This window comes from Aplidium turbinatum, chromosome 1 (assembly GCF_918807975.1).
Source record: "Aplidium turbinatum chromosome 1, kaAplTurb1.1, whole genome shotgun sequence".
In the NCBI taxonomy this organism is placed as follows: Eukaryota; Metazoa; Chordata; class Ascidiacea; order Aplousobranchia; family Polyclinidae; genus Aplidium; species Aplidium turbinatum.
The window spans coordinates 40,587,369-40,606,805 of record NC_137472.1 but is presented as its reverse complement, the minus strand read 5'-3'; the positions used below and the strand labels follow the sequence as shown (position 1 = coordinate 40,606,805).

At 39.1% G+C, this 19,437-nt stretch overlaps 1 protein-coding gene across 4 annotated transcripts in view; it reads right to left on the bottom strand.

The window, feature by feature from the left end:
- LOC145779177 (tight junction protein 1-like) overlaps window positions 1-19,437 on the bottom strand; it is a 30,500-nt gene continuing 11,063 nt past the window's right edge. The window contains exons 4-33 of one of the 4 annotated variants that reach the window (XM_082590739.1): window positions 18,982-19,229; window positions 18,588-18,623; window positions 17,512-17,586; window positions 16,785-16,896; window positions 16,397-16,520; window positions 15,895-16,001; window positions 15,625-15,802; window positions 15,063-15,138; window positions 14,420-14,647; window positions 14,015-14,274; window positions 13,450-13,669; window positions 12,998-13,167; window positions 12,564-12,659; window positions 12,214-12,296; window positions 11,712-11,931; window positions 10,942-11,042; window positions 10,046-10,225; window positions 9,661-9,796; window positions 9,243-9,304; window positions 8,847-8,998; window positions 8,240-8,380; window positions 7,992-8,069; window positions 6,296-6,358; window positions 5,908-5,949; window positions 5,492-5,581; window positions 3,792-3,908; window positions 3,188-3,448; window positions 1,822-2,021; window positions 770-907; window positions 1-583 (exon numbers count right to left, since the gene is read on the bottom strand). In XM_082590739.1, the coding sequence (XP_082446865.1) occupies window positions 486-583; window positions 770-907; window positions 1,822-2,021; window positions 3,188-3,448; window positions 3,792-3,908; window positions 5,492-5,581; window positions 5,908-5,949; window positions 6,296-6,358; window positions 7,992-8,069; window positions 8,240-8,380; window positions 8,847-8,998; window positions 9,243-9,304; window positions 9,661-9,796; window positions 10,046-10,225; window positions 10,942-11,042; window positions 11,712-11,931; window positions 12,214-12,296; window positions 12,564-12,659; window positions 12,998-13,167; window positions 13,450-13,669; window positions 14,015-14,274; window positions 14,420-14,647; window positions 15,063-15,138; window positions 15,625-15,802; window positions 15,895-16,001; window positions 16,397-16,520; window positions 16,785-16,896; window positions 17,512-17,586; window positions 18,588-18,623; window positions 18,982-19,229 (4,092 nt within the window). In that variant the 3' untranslated portion in view covers window positions 1-485. The remainder of the gene's footprint in view (window positions 584-769; window positions 908-1,821; window positions 2,022-3,187; window positions 3,449-3,791; window positions 3,909-5,491; window positions 5,582-5,907; window positions 5,950-6,295; window positions 6,359-7,991; window positions 8,070-8,239; window positions 8,381-8,846; window positions 8,999-9,242; window positions 9,305-9,660; window positions 9,797-10,045; window positions 10,226-10,941; window positions 11,043-11,711; window positions 11,932-12,213; window positions 12,297-12,563; window positions 12,660-12,997; window positions 13,168-13,449; window positions 13,670-14,014; window positions 14,275-14,419; window positions 14,648-15,062; window positions 15,139-15,624; window positions 15,803-15,894; window positions 16,002-16,396; window positions 16,521-16,784; window positions 16,897-17,511; window positions 17,587-18,587; window positions 18,624-18,981; window positions 19,230-19,437) is intronic. The other 3 variants (XM_082590740.1, XM_082590741.1, XM_082590745.1) reach the window with 3 other exon arrangements.

Below are 19,437 nucleotides of genomic sequence, written 5' to 3'. Positions count from 1 at the left end.
AAAATCATCATATCTTTGTTCAAGAAATAAGACTCAAAGAAGCACCATAATGGCACCTACAAAATGGACACATCATAATAATTTTACTGTTTTTTTAACAAAACACAATTACTTCATGATTAATATGAATAAACTTTTTGAAGAACAACCTTAAAAACTGTAACGTTGCATGAACAATTGAACATATTTTGACAAAATATAAAACAAATTTCTTGATTGAGGTGAAAACACGGCAAGCAGATCGTATCGTTCATTATTGTCAAGTGAAGAAGAAGCGTGCAGGCACATAATGAGACGACAATGCTGAAGATATGCTCGTGACAGATACATATAATACATACATTTCCAGCGTGGATTTTAACAAAAGGGCGCTTGAAGACGATGCATTGTTTAGACTGCGCCATCTAGCAACTGACTTAATGAAGAAAAACGAAACGACGCAATCGGCCGAGAAGCAAGTGTTAGATTCTCTCCATTAGGAATGCTCAAAAATGATCGATGAGAACGGAGACGCTGTTGCTTCCAACTTCATAGTTATTGTTCTTGTTCGGGTCGCCCGCATCCTGCCATTGAGATGGCTCGCCTGACAAAGGAAAAGCAATTGTTACATTTCGTACTTTTTGCAAACAAAACACATAACGAAAGGGGGCGGGACACAGGGGACGTCATACGTTACTTTGCCATGCTACAGTGCGGATGATGTCACAAAAAGACAAGCGTAGCATGAAAAGGTAACTCATGCAAGTCATGCACGGGTGTGACGTCACACCTGGGTCGGCGGTTTTCAGGGCAAAAGACCAGCCGTCTGACGTCATTGACGCACAGTGTGGTAAGCGAAGCTCCACAGGATACTCGAACTGTAGTCCATGCGGTCCGCACATCACCAGGGGCGACAAGAGAGTTTCTCCTAAAAATAAAAATTATCGTGACATATTTTGGATAAGAATGACAAGCATAGCCTTTTACATTTTATAAGCAACTGCAAAGGCTAAAACAGGAAAATGAGCAACAATGATCAAGCTAAAAATGGAATGAGACTGTTCACTAAATATATAATTCGAAAACATGATACGCTTTTGTGATGTAAAATAAACCATCTTAAAATAAACTATCACAAGGTGTTTCAGATGATAAGCGCATTTATTCCGCCATTTCATCAATCAGACACTGGTGACTTTTTAGGGGGCTAGATCAGGTCATGATTACTTGTCTAACATGACATCATGATGTCATGCAGCTATGATTCATTTCAAAATAATAGTAAAAAATAATCGTTCATTGCTTTGCGCATCTACTGTGGTACAATGAAACATTATATTGTTTTACTTTCAACTTCTTCAAGGAGCTAGATCAAGTAATAATCACCAGCCTGGCATGGCAGAGCATAAAATCATGTTGCTGTAAACAACTAAACATGCAAAATGAGTCGAAAAAACGTCAGAATGCGGATAACCACCTGAAACACCTTGTTAATTTTATAGCAACAGTTGTAGCAAGTTTAGTTTCCCAAGTTATCACTTGCGGGGAAGACCACGAGGGGGTAGCTGCTTTTGGTTTGGTTTATTTTTACCAGAAGAGCAGCGTATCATGTTTTTTGAATCAAACTTCATTTAAGACCAATCGGAGAAAGTAAACAGTTTTATTTGTTTCAGTACAAATTTAGTATTATAATCAAGCTAAGTTAGTTTTTTTTTTCTAGCATGCAACGTTTCGTCGTTTAATGACCGTTCAAACAAGTAAAGTTAGCATTATTATATCCAGGGCGTGGACCATCAAATAAATCCTCAACTTTGCATAAAATTTTTGTAATTGAAGACAAACCTCTGTCTTTGTCCAAAGGTGGAAGTGCGCTGTTGTCTCGACAAACTTTAAAATAAATTTCCTGTCGAACCCCAGGGCGGATTGCGCCCTTTGGAATGACGATGGAGACTCCGGTCTCCACTGAACTCAAAACCCCGCCGTTGCTATCGAAAACACCGCGAGCACTGGCGACAACTTCAGGATCATTTTCATCCACGTTGCTGGAAAAGCAAAAAGATGTACAGTAAGTCAACGTCCACTAAGGTGCCTTGAAAGCAAGAGGATGCTATTTTTTTATTTTCAAAAGTTGGGTTACTTTAGCAAATAAACAAATTTTCAATGAGTTAAGCGCCTTTGAAACATATAAATACTTAATCTGCTTCTGTAGCAGGTTTCTCTTTTCAAAACTGTTACCGCACAGGTAAATTCTTTTCCAAACCAGGTCATTGTTAGATACGTACAAACACTACCCTGGCGCCATTAACAAGCATTTTGTTGTGCGTTACATTACAAGGGCAAAACAGCGGAGCAGGTCTTTTAGGTGCAGACAGTTAGGTGCCTGCCAATTAGGTGTGCACACGGTGGCGTCAGGATATTTAGGTGTGGCGCCCGGTCATTTAGGTGCTATTTCTTTTTTCATGAGGTGCTTGATGGTAATACTGCAGACAGTGGCGTACGCAGGATTTTCTTAAAAGGGGGAGGGGGCATTTGAAATGCTTTTCGAAACAAAAACGAATTTAAAACAACGCTCATTTGATAATCGTAACCAGCAAGTTATATTGTACAAGATTAGCCTACCATACTCACTTACTCAGTTGGCATTGACGATATTTAGTTAGTTTGCAACAGCTAGATTACAACTCATTTGGATAAATTTAAACAATATGATTCAACACTCTTCACGTCTCACATATAATGTTTTCTGGAGTAGCAATTGACTTACTCAACCCAGTGAACCACCTATTGAGTATACGTTCAGTGGTGTACGCAGGATTTTGTTACTGGGAGAAAAAGGGGATTTTCGATATAATTTGTCATTTTTGAGTAAGAGTAGCCTAATGCTACTATATAGCCTGACCAAGGTTTAAGGTAGTCTAGGCTAGGCCATCTATAGGTGAAATATAAACTCTCATGCTCTTCTCATCGAATAGCACCAAAATGACGGGCGCCGCACCTATTTAGCAGGCACCTAAATTTCTGCACCTAAACGACATGGACCCCAAAATAGCGACAAATGCTTGTCAAACAAATCACATTGTTTTTCGTTGAAAAATCAAAACTTTAAATCGCAAGAAAGTAACAATTGTAATGTTATTTTAGGGTAGAAAACTCATCAAACTACGCCCGCAAGTGAAAAGAAGGGGTATCGAAAAAATAAGCTACACACCTTACAGGTACAGTCTCTTTCTTTGAATTAGCATTATCATAAGCATCTACACCACTGTCGTACATAGGTTCTTGCGATCCCATTCCGTGGTTTAGTTTCGGTCCTGGCTTGGTGTAAGGTCTTGGATTGTCGTAGGATGACGTGGTTTGAGCAGGTTTGATCTGGTTCACGTACCCTTTATACTCTTCTTGCTGAAACTTGGACTTTTGTGGCCCGCCATTCGAAACCAGATGCCGCTGGTAATACGGCTTTAGTGGAGGGCTGAAATAATGAGCGAGTAATGCAATTTTAAAACAAATTTGCGCTAAAACAACTTTTTTTACAAAAATTTAACACACAAACATCTTGATACAAAAATACTGGAGATACACGGAAATACAACGTGCGCGAGATGTGAAAGTAATTACACATTAGCACAAGTATGTAATTTGGCTGGAAACTTAGAAGATTGTATAAAGTCCTATGCAAACAGAAAGAGCTTCATCTGGCTATGAGCGCTCACTTGTGCTATAAGCATTTGCGCTTAGAAAACCACGTCGGCATTGTATCAACGCAAGTAGAGTCAGATTTCCAATACTCCTTAAAATTATACTGAAGGTCGTACTTGTAAGGTTGATATGGCTTTGGCTGCGTGGAGCCAGCGAATCTGTTGTAAGTGCCAGCTGGCTTTGGTTTCGGTGGAGACACGTGGCGGGTTGGTTCCTGTCGAATCGGTGCTTGCCTGATAGAAACAGAGCATTCGTGAGTTGCATTGATCGAAGCAACCAAATTGGGACAAGTGGGACTCAAGTTGCCAACCTCCTCGCGTGAACCTTGGTAATTCAAGTTTTTAAAGCAAATGGCAACAACCAGAGACTGCAACTCACATGGCACCCGGGGCGGTAAACGGATAAACCTTCGGCTCCGGTTTCCAACGAGAGAAACTCATCCTCCTGATCCTGAGCAAGTGCACTTTTTAGTGCAGGCAGTTCCATAAGTCGTATGAGTCGGAGTAACACTGCTGCAGTTAAACGCAGGCCTTAAAACTCGTGTTTTTGTCCGGCAGCCATCGTGGCCTACCAAGAGCTCCTTCTCGGCGGCCAAATCTGCGTGCTTGGAGGCCAAAATACAAAATAACTATAGCACAAGTAAATAGAATTAAACTTGCAACAATGCCAAAATGATCACTTTATAGTGTTATTGAAGTCTCGGCGTCCTGCTATAGAATCGTTGTACCACACAATAACTGCTTTATCGGGATTGTAATCCGGTATTGCGGGACCATCTAACGATACTAAATTCTTTCAACTGCATACCGCCTTTCATAAAACGTGACCATTTATACCGTTATGATGTCACCATTTAGGGTGTGAACTGTGAAGTCACTAACCCATAGCGGAAACATTTCTCAACTCTGAAGACACGTGTTTTCCCCTCGGATGTCAACTAACCTTCCCATACAACAAAATCCGTCATTTTTACATTGATTCTACGTTTGCAGTGGTTAAATCAGGGTAAAAATGACGAATTTTGTTGTCTGGGTAGTTCTGCTTTTTAACAACAATTCAATGTCCGACAACATTGAATCAACATAAAAAAGACAACATTGCCAGCCAATGTAAATTAGCACTTCGGATTAACACTTTGTTACAATAAACGTCGGGAATTACAAACAAGACTTATAGCCGGTGATCGCATCTGGATATTTTCCATACAATAGCAAATGTTTCCGCACAATACAACAGTGGTGATTATGACGTGCTGACCTAGTTTTGCAACACTTTTTGATACCAGATATTTTCGACAGTTAATCCACGATCTTTCTATTGCAAAATTAAATAATTAGCTAAAGAAACCGGCAGCCAAATTGGCCGACTGAGGAGGCAGCACCGGCGATCATTCAAGCACTACTTAGCGGCCATGTCCGCGTTGGCCGCTGGCTGCTTTAAGGCTTGTAAACGTGGAAGACCTTACCAAAGCCAAATGCAACACCTTGGAACATCTCAAACGCAAACAAATCGAAGCAACCTGTGTGTTTCAGAAACTTTTTCTGGCGACTATTTCAAAAACAATTTTCAGTAAAAGCTGAGCACTTCACTGCGTTGATTTACTTGGCCAACACCACCAATAACAAAGAGTTTTTACATGCCGTCAAAGAAAGTTTGCTTGCAATATTTAAGCAAAATGGAAAGCTTATGTTTCATTCCTCGAGCATGGATACGCAGCAGCACTACGACAATAACGACTGTTCTTTGTTGATTTGCGTCGTCTTGTAACATGATTGAGTGTGCCAATCACCCAGAACTCATTTTTTTTTAATTTCACCTTGTATCCTGATATCTTGCGTTCACGAGGGTATCAGACTGAATTGTGGCATCATTCAGCTCACCAGAGGAAGGCCGAACTAATGGCTCTCTGTGAAAGACTAGAGTTTAAATCAAGCAAAAACAATAAAACAAAGAAGATTTCGTAAATTTCATAACAAATTTTAAGTAGTTTTATTTCTAACTCAAATAACTAAAACGCATTGGGAAGGTGAATTGACCAATCAATAGTTTAATAAATCGATTTTTATAAAGTACGAAGCAAATACTGTGACATGCAGTGACGACGTGACGTCATACCAGCATCACAATCTCACCTTCCACTGACACAATGCTGATCCAAGTTGAGGAAAAACACTTTTAAAATAAAGCTGTAAACAAGATTAACATGTTGCAAGCACAAGGCAAGTCACTAACCTTTGATTTTGAAAATTTCTTTGGGATTCCACAACTTTCCGTCTAAAAATACAATAAACAATAATTCAGGGTAAAACAACGTTAACTCTTTCGCGCCGAGCATCATTTTGAAATGATGCTCGTTGATGCGTGACATAAAGCTTTGTTTTGTGACAAAATATTTATGAATTATTGATCTGATTTAAAATGAGGATTGCTTGATGAGAAATATAAAGGTTCCTGTGGACAAAATGAGGAATTTGGGAAGATCGTCAGGATTTATGAAATTGTATCAGAAATCGAACACTGGTAAGAAGCCCGGCACAACCGTTTGGGTTTGTCGATCAAACTGTGGAAAAACACTGAGCGCATTAGAGTTATGATGTCCAAGTTTCTAAAAGTCACCAACCGTTTGTCAACCTTCGCGTACACTGGCTCCGGCTGCTGACGCTCTTGTCCGCTGCCTGTCGTTCTAAAACGTAAACAAAAGTGAAAAAATGTGAAGCTTTTTAGCAAAAAAATGACGTGCAAGGAAACAAGGCTCTGGCTAGAACTGTTATAAAACATTCGTGAAGTTTCTGAACAAGTTTCACCAATCAGCAAGTGAACAGTGAACACATATTATAAAAAAAGCACAGGAATTGCGGTCTAAAACCGACAAAATACCACATGGTTGCGGCCATGTAGTGACCAAACCAATCAGCACATTTGGGCACAACAATGATATGGAGCTTTGTCCGCACTTCTTCAAATACTTCAAAAGTTGCTACGATACGCTTGGCGCTGATGCACACCATTTATAATCTAAAATGATATTTTTTAGCCATAAATTAAAGCACGACATGTATGGCAAGATTTCATTTAGAACTTAAATGTCGCTTCAAATCAACAACACTTCTTTCAAACAAAGATGATATTGGGCATGGATTTTTTCTTACCTCTGCCGTCGTCGTAGCGTAACATTGCAATTGACACAAAACAATTATTGTTGATGGTGGTAAAATAAAACTAAAAACACGAAAGTCAAAACAATGATTACATATATGAGATTAAAAAACTCCAATTTCATTGATAAAACAAAAATTATGGTGAAACAAAATTCAGCAAAAAACCTGCTTTTCTACGTTGAAAAACTTCACCTCAAACCAGGGACATAATATGTGAGATGTGTGCAACAAGACACGACGAAAAAACTCTTCCGTAAAGAAAAACCTGTAGCAACTCTATACAAGTTTATAGATATAGACAACTGTCACACATGTGTTTTCTTTGTGTTTAATCTTTAAACACGTGTGCTACAATGTAGACCTAAACCATGCGAAGGCAATAGAGTGAAGATGCTTACTAAGTTAAATTCAACAGAAAGATGCGGTTTCGGAAAAAAAATCGTTGTATTGAAAGTGTAACAACGATATCATCATTATAACTACACAAACCCAAAACTTGTACTTTCAGTGCTCGAGATTCTAACAAAACAAAAAAACAGCCACATGATATAAAGCGAAATGCCTGTCGGCTGTGTGGGCGATTGGTGAGAACGTCTGCACGACGTTAGAAAAAACGTGGGTTGAACATCGCTCCAGAGCAACAGGCAAAGACACTTAATGGCATGCTAAAATAAAGGGAGCAGCTAACTCGAACACTTCGTTGGTTCCTGTTTGTTGTATCGCATCTGTGATCGCAGTGTATTGTATGTTGTCGCAATGGACGCAAAACAAATCATGATTATTATTGTTAACGCCACTCATCCAGACATTCAACGCATGCATTGGTAAACACATGGTGAACAATACAATATCACGCAATAAAAAGCATCGAATTAACGAAGTGTGACACTAAAACAATCAGCAGATCAACGTTTACACCAACAGCATGACAACGCCACTATTTCTTGTGGAATTTCTGACACCAGTTTCATGACACACACGACAACAGAAGCAACAGATATTCTGATATCGACATTTTATGAACACTCACTGGCAAACTTCAATACACTTTGCGGTGACGAACGTCATTGAACATTAAGATGATGCAATTGCTGTAAAATTTCCAGAAGCCAACAATCAAAGACAATTAGATGAAAACCACTCAACATGCAAAGTCACCTTGTGAAGGGTTTAGCCGTGATATAGGGCAATATATTGCTCTGTGGTGGTGATGCTGCTATTTGATGAGGTTTGGCGCTGTGGCAAACGTCATGGTTACACAGATTGGGATGTGAGACAAGATGATGAAATGGTTAATTGTGGAACAACTATTTTACGCTCACCGGATATACACAAAACAAAAATTTGCATCAAGTCTCAAAAATGTTGAACGGACCCAAACTTTCCTTTAAACTCGATTGACCCACCTTTCCAAAGAAGTTTGCCTGTGTAGTGGCACAGCTTCGACAGCAGACGGCTGATGTTGCTCGTTGTGTGATCGATCGGTAACTGGAGGAGAGTTTAGTTCGTCTGAGTCGTCTGAAGATTTTAAACCTTGGATGTGAGTTCTACAAAAAAACATTAACTAATGAAAGTAATTCTTGGTGCCGTAATCATTTAAGGAAGTGCTGTGAATCCGACGCACGCACTTTAAAGAAAAAAATCTGGTGTTAGTAAACACCAGATTTGGATGTAGAAGTAGCGGTCTGCCTGGTAGTCAGCATGAATACTGAATATTCACTGTAAAACAGCGACCAATTACGTTTCGCCAATTTATAACAGTGTAGCTTCCACGGTAGTCCTTACAACTATCCAATCAACAAGTTATGTCTAAGCAGTCGATTGTAGCAAGAATGGACAGCGACAGACATTAGATACGTGCTTCGTCCACGAGACTGTCAGGATTTCTTTTAATATCTTAAACACTGAAATAAGTACGAAAAGTTATGAAAACGGCTTCCGTAAAAATAGATAGCGCAATGTAGAACAGGACATCATTTCATCATCGTAAACTGTCAAAAAATCACAACTCACTTTAAGAACGAGTGAGGATCAAATCTTCCAGGAGGAATTTCTTGTCTTCCGCGTGATGGCGTTACTCGCATCGGACTTTGAGGAGGGTCATGAGTTATTATCTCAACTACTGGTTCTTCCTCATCTTCTGAGCTGGAAGATGAGCTTGAGACCTAAAACATACGTTGATGATTACAACATACCTTTTATCAAAGAAATATATGTAAAACAGAGTCCTCTTACCCATTAAGGTTACTCTGTTTTATTTCTCTATGGTTCAACAAAGCAAACTCTCTACCAAAGCTTTATCAATATTGTACATATAACAATAACATAACAATAATGTAATAACAATAACATAACAATAATATAACAATAACACTTTTTATTCTTATTCAACAAAAGACTGACACCTACCAATTGCGGTTGCTCTGTGGCTTTATCGTCTCGAGCAGGTGTTTCCGAACTAGAATTCGATTCTAACAGAAACATAATGAGTATCCTGAGTGGTGAGGAGATATTAAAAAGCAAAATTGTCGGAAGATTTCACATCAACATCTCATATGCAACACACCACTGCACAAACGGCAAAATCTATTCTTTTGCAGACGTTGCAGTTGCTGCAGACGTACATTGATTCAACGTTTGCAGACGTCAAATCAATGCAAAAAGAACGGATTTTGCTAACTGGGTGCTTGAACTTCCCTTTCAGTTGGCACCTTAGTATCAGACTAGCAACTCATCGCTAATTAACTTCAAATCAACGCGTGGCTCATTGGTATATTAGTAAATAAAGTGTTTGGTACAATTATTAAAAAAAAATTTATGAGGTCACCTGCGAGGACAGGGGGAAGCACTGGTTGGGTCAAGGAAGGTGAATCTTCCTCATCAGAAGAACTCAAAACATCACCGATATCGTTGTCGTCAAATCTTTTTCCATCATCATCGTCAGAAGATGTAGAATGCCGCAACTATTGAAAGAAATTGGTTAGCTACATTTAACCATTCAGAGTAATTGGCCATTCGTTTTAAAACCTTAAACATTATTTTTAATTGTAGACACAAAAGGATTGAACTAAAACTGATAAAAAAGCAGTGGAGACGTCCATGTTTGGCACAGGAACTACAGTCTGGTGGTTTTTCATGGAGCCTTACACAGTGTTAAAAAAAAAGCAATATTTTGAACATAAAAATGGAAAATACAGTCAATAATCTTGAACCTTTGGTTGAATAAAATCCTTGACTTTTGTGTCGTCATCATCAGAGATTCTAGAATTATTGAACTCAGAACCGACGGTGGTGGCGCTGTAGTCGCTGGCAGGGGCCGAGACGTAAGAGAATTGATCGTCGTCTCCAGGAACCATCACTCCTTCTTCAGCCTCATCAGGACTCACACCAAGCTGCAAGTTGCAGAACATTAGCAGTTCAGATGAGAAAAATGTGAAGACAAAAGCAAAAAAATTGCGGTTATTTTGGGATTCTTGGTTAGACACGTGACGTAATGAAGTAACGGAAGTAGAAATAAAGCGTAGACTGTAGAGCAGGGCTGCTGAACTCGTGGGCCACGGTCCGAATCCGACCTTCTGGGTGTTGATGGTGAACCTCGGGCTTCTAGAAAAATAACCTTATTGCAACGTTTTAGACTTAGAGCCTCTTTAAACAGACTTTTACTGGAAGAAAGAATTTTTTTGTGATTATCCTATTAGCTGGGGGGCTTCGCGCCTCAGATCCCCAACACTTTTTCAAAAATCGAGTTACTCGAGTTACATTTTACCTAAAAAAAAATGGTTCAGTACTGATAGTTTAACTTTCGTAGTTGCATGTGAAATAACTCATTCACCGGACCAATAAAAATATTCAACTTGTCAAACTGGACTTTGTTAACATTAGTTGAGTATCCCTATTGTAGAGCAATGTGCGAGAGTCGTAGACGATATCACACTTTCGAAAGTTCCACACTTGCAACGTCACAAGAATGACAAATTTTACAACCAAATAAAGCAATGACGTGTAATAAAACACAAACCTTTCATGCAAACCAAAAGGTCAAAAAATCAACTGTACTGCACATGTCATATGATATATTATATAGGGTCAACATGTTCCACCGCCATACCTTCTCCTCAGAGACCCACACGGGCTTGTTCTGTTGGTCCCTGATGGAAGATGTCAACTTAGTGTACCAGTCATCCGACCCTGACGTCAACTTGATTGAGTCTAAATACAAGCCAGAAATGATTTATTTGTGTTTATATTTCAAATAGACACTTGCACATTATGTCAAAACCACGACACAATACAGACAGAGATGGAAGTTTTTACATTGTGCTTAACCAATGTGGAACAACAGCTTCAAGTATTTAAAAAACGTTCAGCGATGAAGCGTAGTTGCTGGATGCTTAAATTCAGGAACGTAAGTCAAAAGGATAATTCGAACAAGCTTGACAACGCCGTTGCAATCACGGAAGCGATTGTTACATCACAAACAAGAGTAAGATTACATTGGAGTTAGAACTAAACTGGTGAAAATAAATTAGCATTACTGTGTGAAGTGAATGAACTAAATATCTTACTAGCTAAAGCATGAGCAAAGTTACTACACATAGAGCTATCTAATCATTACCTGCATCAAGCATAACGGTTGGAAAAAATGACTGTTAATCGTACAATTTTTATTTCAAAAATGCAGCAAATGCAGTTGCCTGTCTGTTGCTTGTGGGGTCGTCAAGAAGGCGTTGTGACCGGACAGCTTTATGCTGGTGACGTTGAAAACGTTACTTTTCTGAATGATTCCCGAATTACATGGCGTGATGCTGCGATTATTCGATAGCACAGAAGCGATTTTGGCGATAACGAAGCATGTGTCGGATCAGGTAACACACTCACCAGTAAATACATGGCCATATCCTCTATGTAGTTTGTTAGCTCTGTCGTATAATTTTCCGACTCTCTTTTTCTTTTCTTGATCTGTGGTGGCTAGTTTATGTCGCAAGTCCTTGACAGCGGCCTTAGAATGAGGATCCAAGAACACAACGATCGGGTAAAGTTGGGTGTAGTTTAGCTTCTCAACAGCTGTTGGAGTGATGTCCAAAACCGCGTGTTTGCCCTTAAAAATAGTAGAAAGCATCTCAACCTTAGTTGAATGAAGACAAAGAAACGTTTAACATTTTTGTCCTGCCTAACGTGTTGACCCATAAAATTGTTCAAAAAATCCTTTGCAAATCCACGCGGTATGCGTTGCTGAAAACTGAAATGTGATTTAATATCGAATTAAGAAACAAGTAAAAATATTGTTCGAAATATTTAAATTTCGCATAAAGCATTACAAGGGCAATGCCAAAGTATTATCACGCACCAAAGTGACACAACACAAATCATATGAGCTTACCCTGACTATAATATCTTTGATGGTGTTTAGTCGAATCACTCCTTTGCGATTTGATTTCTGTCCACTGACCAAGCCTTCGTTGCCTGTCCGTCAATGTGGTTGTGAATTTGCGGACTATTTATAACCAGCAACCACAACGCAAAGACCGAAAGTTATCCAAGCAAAAAATGGAAAATATCGCTTTGTTTCAAAATGACGTGAGATACAAATAACAGGCAAAACATATCTGAGAGCTACATGAAGAGAAGTGTAGAAAACTTTCAATTAATTCATTTTATGTTTTTATGTCTTTAAATGATTGACAGGAAAACAGAAAAGTGCGAAATATTAATATTCAAAAAGTTATTTACGTGCGAACTGATACTGGCTCGGATAGTCTTCAACCAGTCGTTCTCTGGCAATGTCAGCGAGGGGACCGAAGATAACCACCGGTCGCTTAAATCCAGCTGTTGAAGAAAAACACAAAGAAACTATGAAATCATGAAATGAATTAAAAATTGAATGAACTTTTTTCGTATGGTCCCGTTGTGCTGAAATACAAGATTTTACAAAAGTCTATAAGTCCCAAAGTTGAAACGCTGGAAACAAATATTCAAATAAAAAGAGGCAAACCGTGAAAAATATGGCGTATCATAAACGCACAGAGCGAATCTTACCCTCACAGAGCAAAGATAACGCCTTTGCATTGAGAAATTACATCAAAACCACACATCAACTACATCAACATTGTAAATAGCTTGAGTTCTTGCATTTTTATTGAGATGGGGTATTTTAAAATCATCACCTTCACGCAGCACGACTTTCTCGTAGGCAGGGAACAGAGACGACGCAGCAGACGATGACTTTGTGGTGTCTGTTTTCTGGCTCTTTATCAACCTCCGACTGATTCCTCGATGGCTTCGTTCTCTCTGCTGGGACTTCTTCTTGTCTTGAACCATCTTCAATTGTTCGGATCTAAAGATGAACATATCAAGAAACTTTGTAAGCACACAAAGCTACAGAATTTAACCTGATTGTAATACTTTTAATTGTAGCAACATTTTTTTTTAAAAAGTGTTGGTTTGTGTAACTTTGAAATAAAATCCAACTCGTAAAAAGGGTATGCTTTTTGAAAGTTAAAAATTGAAACGTTGCGATTGAAATAGAAGTGCATGATTTCGCCGTAAACCCAAAACAATAGAAATGAAGATACTGTAGTTGAAGCGGTGGTCAATAAAATTTCTGTCACACACAAACCTGCTGCTATTGGGAATCACTCCTCTTTCGATTTCTTTGTTATTTCTCCCAATTCTGACTGCCAGCCAATAGCCGACCATCCCGTTGTAGAGGGTGTCGATGACGAGAAAAGTCGACCCGTGCCTGAAAGACAACTCGTGGACTCCGTTCTTCTCGTACTTGAAATGGGTTCGTATGTAAAACGAATCTCCTGTCCCGCGTTCCACAATCTTCTTGTAAACTAAACAGAAAAAATTTGTATACTTTAATAACTAAAAAAATCGGTTACATTACAAATCTACAAGTTTTAGGTACATCACCAGGCAAAAAAACAGGAATTCCTTTCAAACCTGTTGAACTGAGATGACAAATGAGCAACTACAACAGAACATACAAGAATTGTAAAATATTATCACAAATAAAAAGCTTGAAAGAAGGAACTAAAAAGCTTTCTTAAAATCTTGCCAGCTACGTTTGAAAGTTTATGAATCTGAAAATGCAAGCATAAACTAAGTCAAAAGAGTGCGGCCTCGAAATATATGAGTGGCAACAAAAGCGACTCAATTCGTTAACAACATATACTCACGCTCCGGTTGGGCTTGGGCAATAATTCGAACTTCACTTCCTGTAGGAAGCCCCATCAATGTCAGCACAGCTTCCTCACGGATGACGTTGCGAAAGCTGATGTTGTTCACCGACAGGATCTTGTCTCCAATTTTCAATCCTTGCTTCGCCGTTGTGCTGCCATCTTGCACAGAAGCGACAAATATCCCAACATCATTTCCTCCAGCTAATCTGATTCCAACGCTTCTTTCCTTTACAAATGTGATTTGTCGAGCATCCGGTCTGCAAACGTCAGAAAACAAAAACGTTTAACCTTTTCCTACACCAACAAAAAAATAAGCAAATACTATTAATTGCAACTGCAAGCAAAATTAATAAGTATAAACAAATTAAACATTCTTACAAGTTTACAATAAAATCCTCTTACGGCAACATAGGTCCGTCATCTTCTTCCGGTCCGGGTGGTACGGAATATTCTCTTTCCACGACTCCAGTGGAACGAGGAGCAGGTTTAGGGACGGACAGGGAACTAGATGATGAGGAAGAACGGATCGCAGAAGCACCAGATCTCGGAGGTAAGACACGAACAGCACCGACTTGCTTTTTCTCCGATGTAGCAGCAGCATTAGATGACACAGAGCTCAAATCGACCTCACTGTATAAAGCTTAGAGTTGAAAAAGAACGAAAAACAGCGCATTGACTTGCCAAGTCAAAAAAACACTTTCTGTATTGTTTTGTAAATGTGGAATGTTTCAATCCTTTTCATGTTTCTAAGGTCAAGAAAACCGACAGCAATACAGCTCCTATCAAATTACTTACTCTATTTTGAAAAAAACGATAACATACACTCATACGGTAGTAGAAAATACAGCACAACCCTGGATCGAGTATTTCGCAAGAAATGCGTGGACAGTGGATACAAAGCAAACTTTCTTGCTATTTGATGTATCCAACTATCCAAGCGTAGTATATTCACATGTGCGTAAAATATTGTGTGTGAGGTATAGTAAAAAGTACGTCATCACAGATTAAACATTCACTATTGTTAAATGTTGACAGTATGACTCACTCAATTCCAACAGATTCTTTCGACGCAGAGCTTTTTCGCGACCGGGACCGATAACTAGTGGAATGGTGGCTTTCAACTGCGCGAAAAGTTAAGATTACAGCAAACTGCCCAGAAAGCAAATCACTCGCTTTGTACATAGATTCAACGTTTGCAGATGTTAAATCAATGTAAAAATACGACTGATTTGCTGTCTGGGATGAATGTGAAGTGAAGGTGCTAAAAATCTAAACTAAGAATCAAACAAAAATCGACCGACGGCTATTGGAATAGCGGGATGTAACAAATCCCATTTTGACAACGTCACCCTTAAACAATCGAAACGTCATTCAAGTCCCTCAGGGAAACAAATACACAATCAGTGAAATGATAACGACGTTTCTGCCGATAAACCCGTAACTAGAAATTCGAGTTACATAAAATTATTGTTAATTATAATATCCATCCGAACCAGAAACTGATTCAACAATAGTCAGTAGTCACGTTTCATAACTTTCAAAAGTACAAATTTCCGGTATACGATAAGAACACGGTAGTTTTGGTCAAACCAATCCCTGGGTCAAACCTTCGCTTGTGCTGTCTTGCTGTGGTTTCGCAGTTGCGGAAGCGTTAAACCGATCCGCCGGAAGGGAGACTGTTCCGCCATCGTCTTTCTTCAGCAACATCGTCACCTTGTCCTTGCTTAATCCAATGACGCGAATCGCGTCATCCACTGTCTTGTTGTCAACATTGCGACCGTTGATCTGGAAGAGAAACATTTGAAGAAAATCATGATAGCAGCTTTTATCTGTGGGTAGCAATATCGCATTTCATCACCAAAAACGTAAGAGCATACCATTAAAACTGTGTCTCCTTTGGTGATCTCGGGATTTTTGGCTGCTAAACTACCCGGTTGTATATCTTGAATGAATATTCTTGTGCCAAATTTTATGCCATACGAACCTGTTGACAAAATACTGTTGATGAAAATAATTAGTCAATGGCAGACGCACATTGAAATCATAGTTGATCAAGTTGATCAACAAACATACGAGAGCTTTGGTTGGTGATATACGTTTGATATCTAATGTTTATTAAAAAAGCTAACGTCAAGCTATATCAATAACGCAAACCTGACAGGCATTCGACCGTTTTATTCGTATACGATTAAGTGCGACTTTTATTCAAAGTTATTCTAGAGCAGAGGTCACCAAACTACGGTCCACGGACCAGATCCGCCGCGAGGTTAGTTCAGAGAATAATTCGGGTTATACATAATATTTGTAAAAAAGTTAATGAAGAAACAAAAAAGTTGAATATCATAAAGTGGTGGATATATTGCTCTCATGAATGCTCACTATTCCAGCGTGACTTCTTTAAGACAACTGTCTTCGGTGGACGAGCCTGAACAGGAAAGACCATCATGTTGTCATCGGCAACAGCCTCATGTGGATCAGGAGATAAATGAGGCAGAGAGGCTCGCTGTTGAAAAAGAAATGTCAGAACAATCAAATGGAAGAAGCCCGTGAGGAGTCATGTTTGTTTGGTCTAGAACACACCAAAACGACGGAGAAAATGAGTAAAAGGACACAGTTTGATGGATAGGTGGCTTTGCAAATCACGAAGACCAATCACAAAACAATTGAGTCGAGATTTTTACCATTTTCCTTTGTTCACAAATATCTACCGATAGCATGACGGATACTGGATAGTGATAATAACAACATGAACTTTGCTTTCATTTACCAGATCTTCCACGGGCTTGTACTTTTCCATTTTGTGAGGAGGCGAGTCATGGCGTGAGGGAGTGGGACTCTCGTTTGAAGAAGAAAAGCTGTCGCTCCTGCTCGGTGTGGGGCTGAACAGAAAAGTTTCCCGTTAGATTGAATTTAGTGTTCAAACATGTTACAAATTTAAAATCATGTGATCTGGGCTCAATATTATTACTGCAAATTACCTGCAACTATCAAACGAGTAACTTGTAGCAAGTTGCTATCCAACTGAGTATCTACTTGTATCGTTTCTAGCACTAGTTGCTACGTTGGCAGAGAGTATCTATCAACTGAGTATCTGAGACTATCAAGTAATTGCTATCCAAGTTGCTATCCAACTGAGTATCTACTTGTATCGTTTCTAGCACTAGTTGCTACGTTTATCTGATGAAATTGAAACTAAATTAACAACAAACAAGATGGTTTATTGCTTCACTGACGTTTCGTGCACCATGACAATGCGCATCCTCAGAGCGAATAACTTAATAACTACTGTAAGCGCTTAAAAGCCATAACAATGCCCTCCAAGTAATTCAACGCAATGATTTAAAAATCAAGCACTCTTGACTCATTGTGAAAAGGTTTCGCTTTCTACATACAAATACCTCCATGCGAAATTGGTAAACAGTGTCATGGTTATCATCCCAACACAAGGTCACCAAAACAAGTGCAAAAACGCCCAGCACTCAATCGGCCACTACCTTCTCGTTCTTCTTCTTGGAGGCGTCCTCGAACGTGACCTAGATCGGCCTCTGCGATAGGAACGACTTCTTTCTCTACAAAGTTGTCCAAGTTATTTAAAACACAAACTCGTGCAATCAAGGGCAGCCAGGCTAGAAAACAAGTTCTTTTTACATTGATTAGACGACGGCAGACGTGATTTAACTCAACTGTTCAATCAATTTCAAATTTTCAACCACGTCTGCAGACGTTAAAACAATATAAAAAAGGACAAATTGGCGACTAAGGAGTACTTTCGTTTGATATTGTACCTCGTGGTCGATTTGCAAATGCCAAACGTAAATACAATTACAAAAGCAAAACAAACAATAGACGCAAGGAAGAGCAGCACACAAAGCAATGAGATCAGAGCGTAGTTCAGAGCAATTCATCACATTTGTTGTCAAACTTAACATTCGTTTCCAACTCTTGATTCGTCGAAAGAATGCTATCACCAATCACCATCTCTGCTGTCGCTTAATGAGTACAAATGTTAACATAAAATGCATGGGCTCAAACATGGCTCAAATCTGTTGTTCACTGACTGGTAATTGATTGTAACAATTGATTTTATTAATTTCGTACTTTCGAGCAGTGAGGTTTCGTTTTAGAGGACTTTGAATAGTCCACTAGTTTTGTTTTGGTGAATTTGTTTTACACTAGGGCAGAAACAAAAGAAGTCTATAATAATAAGTAACGAACTAATATAAATGCCGTGAATATGATTAACGATATTGTTGATTCACTGCAGTCTTTTTGTACAAGAAGATTAAGTTTTTGTTAGACGTTAAATTTAACTTTGTTTGACTGGTTGATCACTAAGAGGTTGCTTGCTGTGATTGGTCATGAAAACACCAAAATTGTGAGATGATACATTGTTAGACCCAGTCTCCAATTGCTCTGGTAGAAAAACGTTGATCGGACTTTGAGAAAAAAAGGCTTAAGTTTAGCTTGCACACGCCTCAAGCTTCAAGGCCGACATACCATAACCTGCGGTCTAGATCAGGAGCTGGTTCCGCCATTGGTTATCATAAAATGATCAAATATTAAACTGTACCTTGAACGTGAAGAAGATCGGCTGCGGTTTCGTCTCCTGAAAGCAAAAGTAGCAGTTTTACAGATAACTTTACCAAAATAAAGGGAAAACAGCAAGACGCATTGGAAAGCAATACGTGCACATACACAAAACAAGGTTAAATCTTTGATCAGCAAACAATGTTCAAGGTGACGGCCTATAAACAAAGTTGCGAGATTATATCAACCTAAATGGATGAGAATTATTGAGAAGTATCAACATTTGAGAAAATGTTCCACATGTTATTTACTTATGTCACAAGTTACACAAGGAAACTATCACACTGCAGTTTTCTGAAAAAAATCATATTGAAAAAAACAAATAGAAAATACACAATGCCTTTCACAAACAAAGTCTCTGTGAGGCATAGTTTTACCTTCTTGGTGGTGAAGTTCTACTTCTGCTGCGACTTCTACTGTGTTTTCTTGACCGCCTATTATCCCTTGAATCAAAATCACGGCTTTTGGAACCACGTCGTCGTCTGCTGCCATCGTCGAAATCTCTGCTTCGAGCACGACGGCGATCCTGGCCTGGATCGCGACTGCGTGATCGGTGACGTGGCAGAGAGTTATAATCGCGTCTGCGGGCAGGCGGTGTGGAAGACACAACTTTACGCCTGATGGTCTGAAACGGACAAGAAATTGGGAAAAAACGATTGGGACCGTGCAAAGTTTTGCTGAGCCGCTAATTCAATGGTTTCTTATCGCAAGATGAGTTATCTCGATTCAATATGAATCGGCATCATATTGGTTCAGATTTAGCACCGTATAATTTGGGATTTGCCTACGACACAAAAATCAATAGCGGATAGAAAGTTTTTAAGAATTTTCCC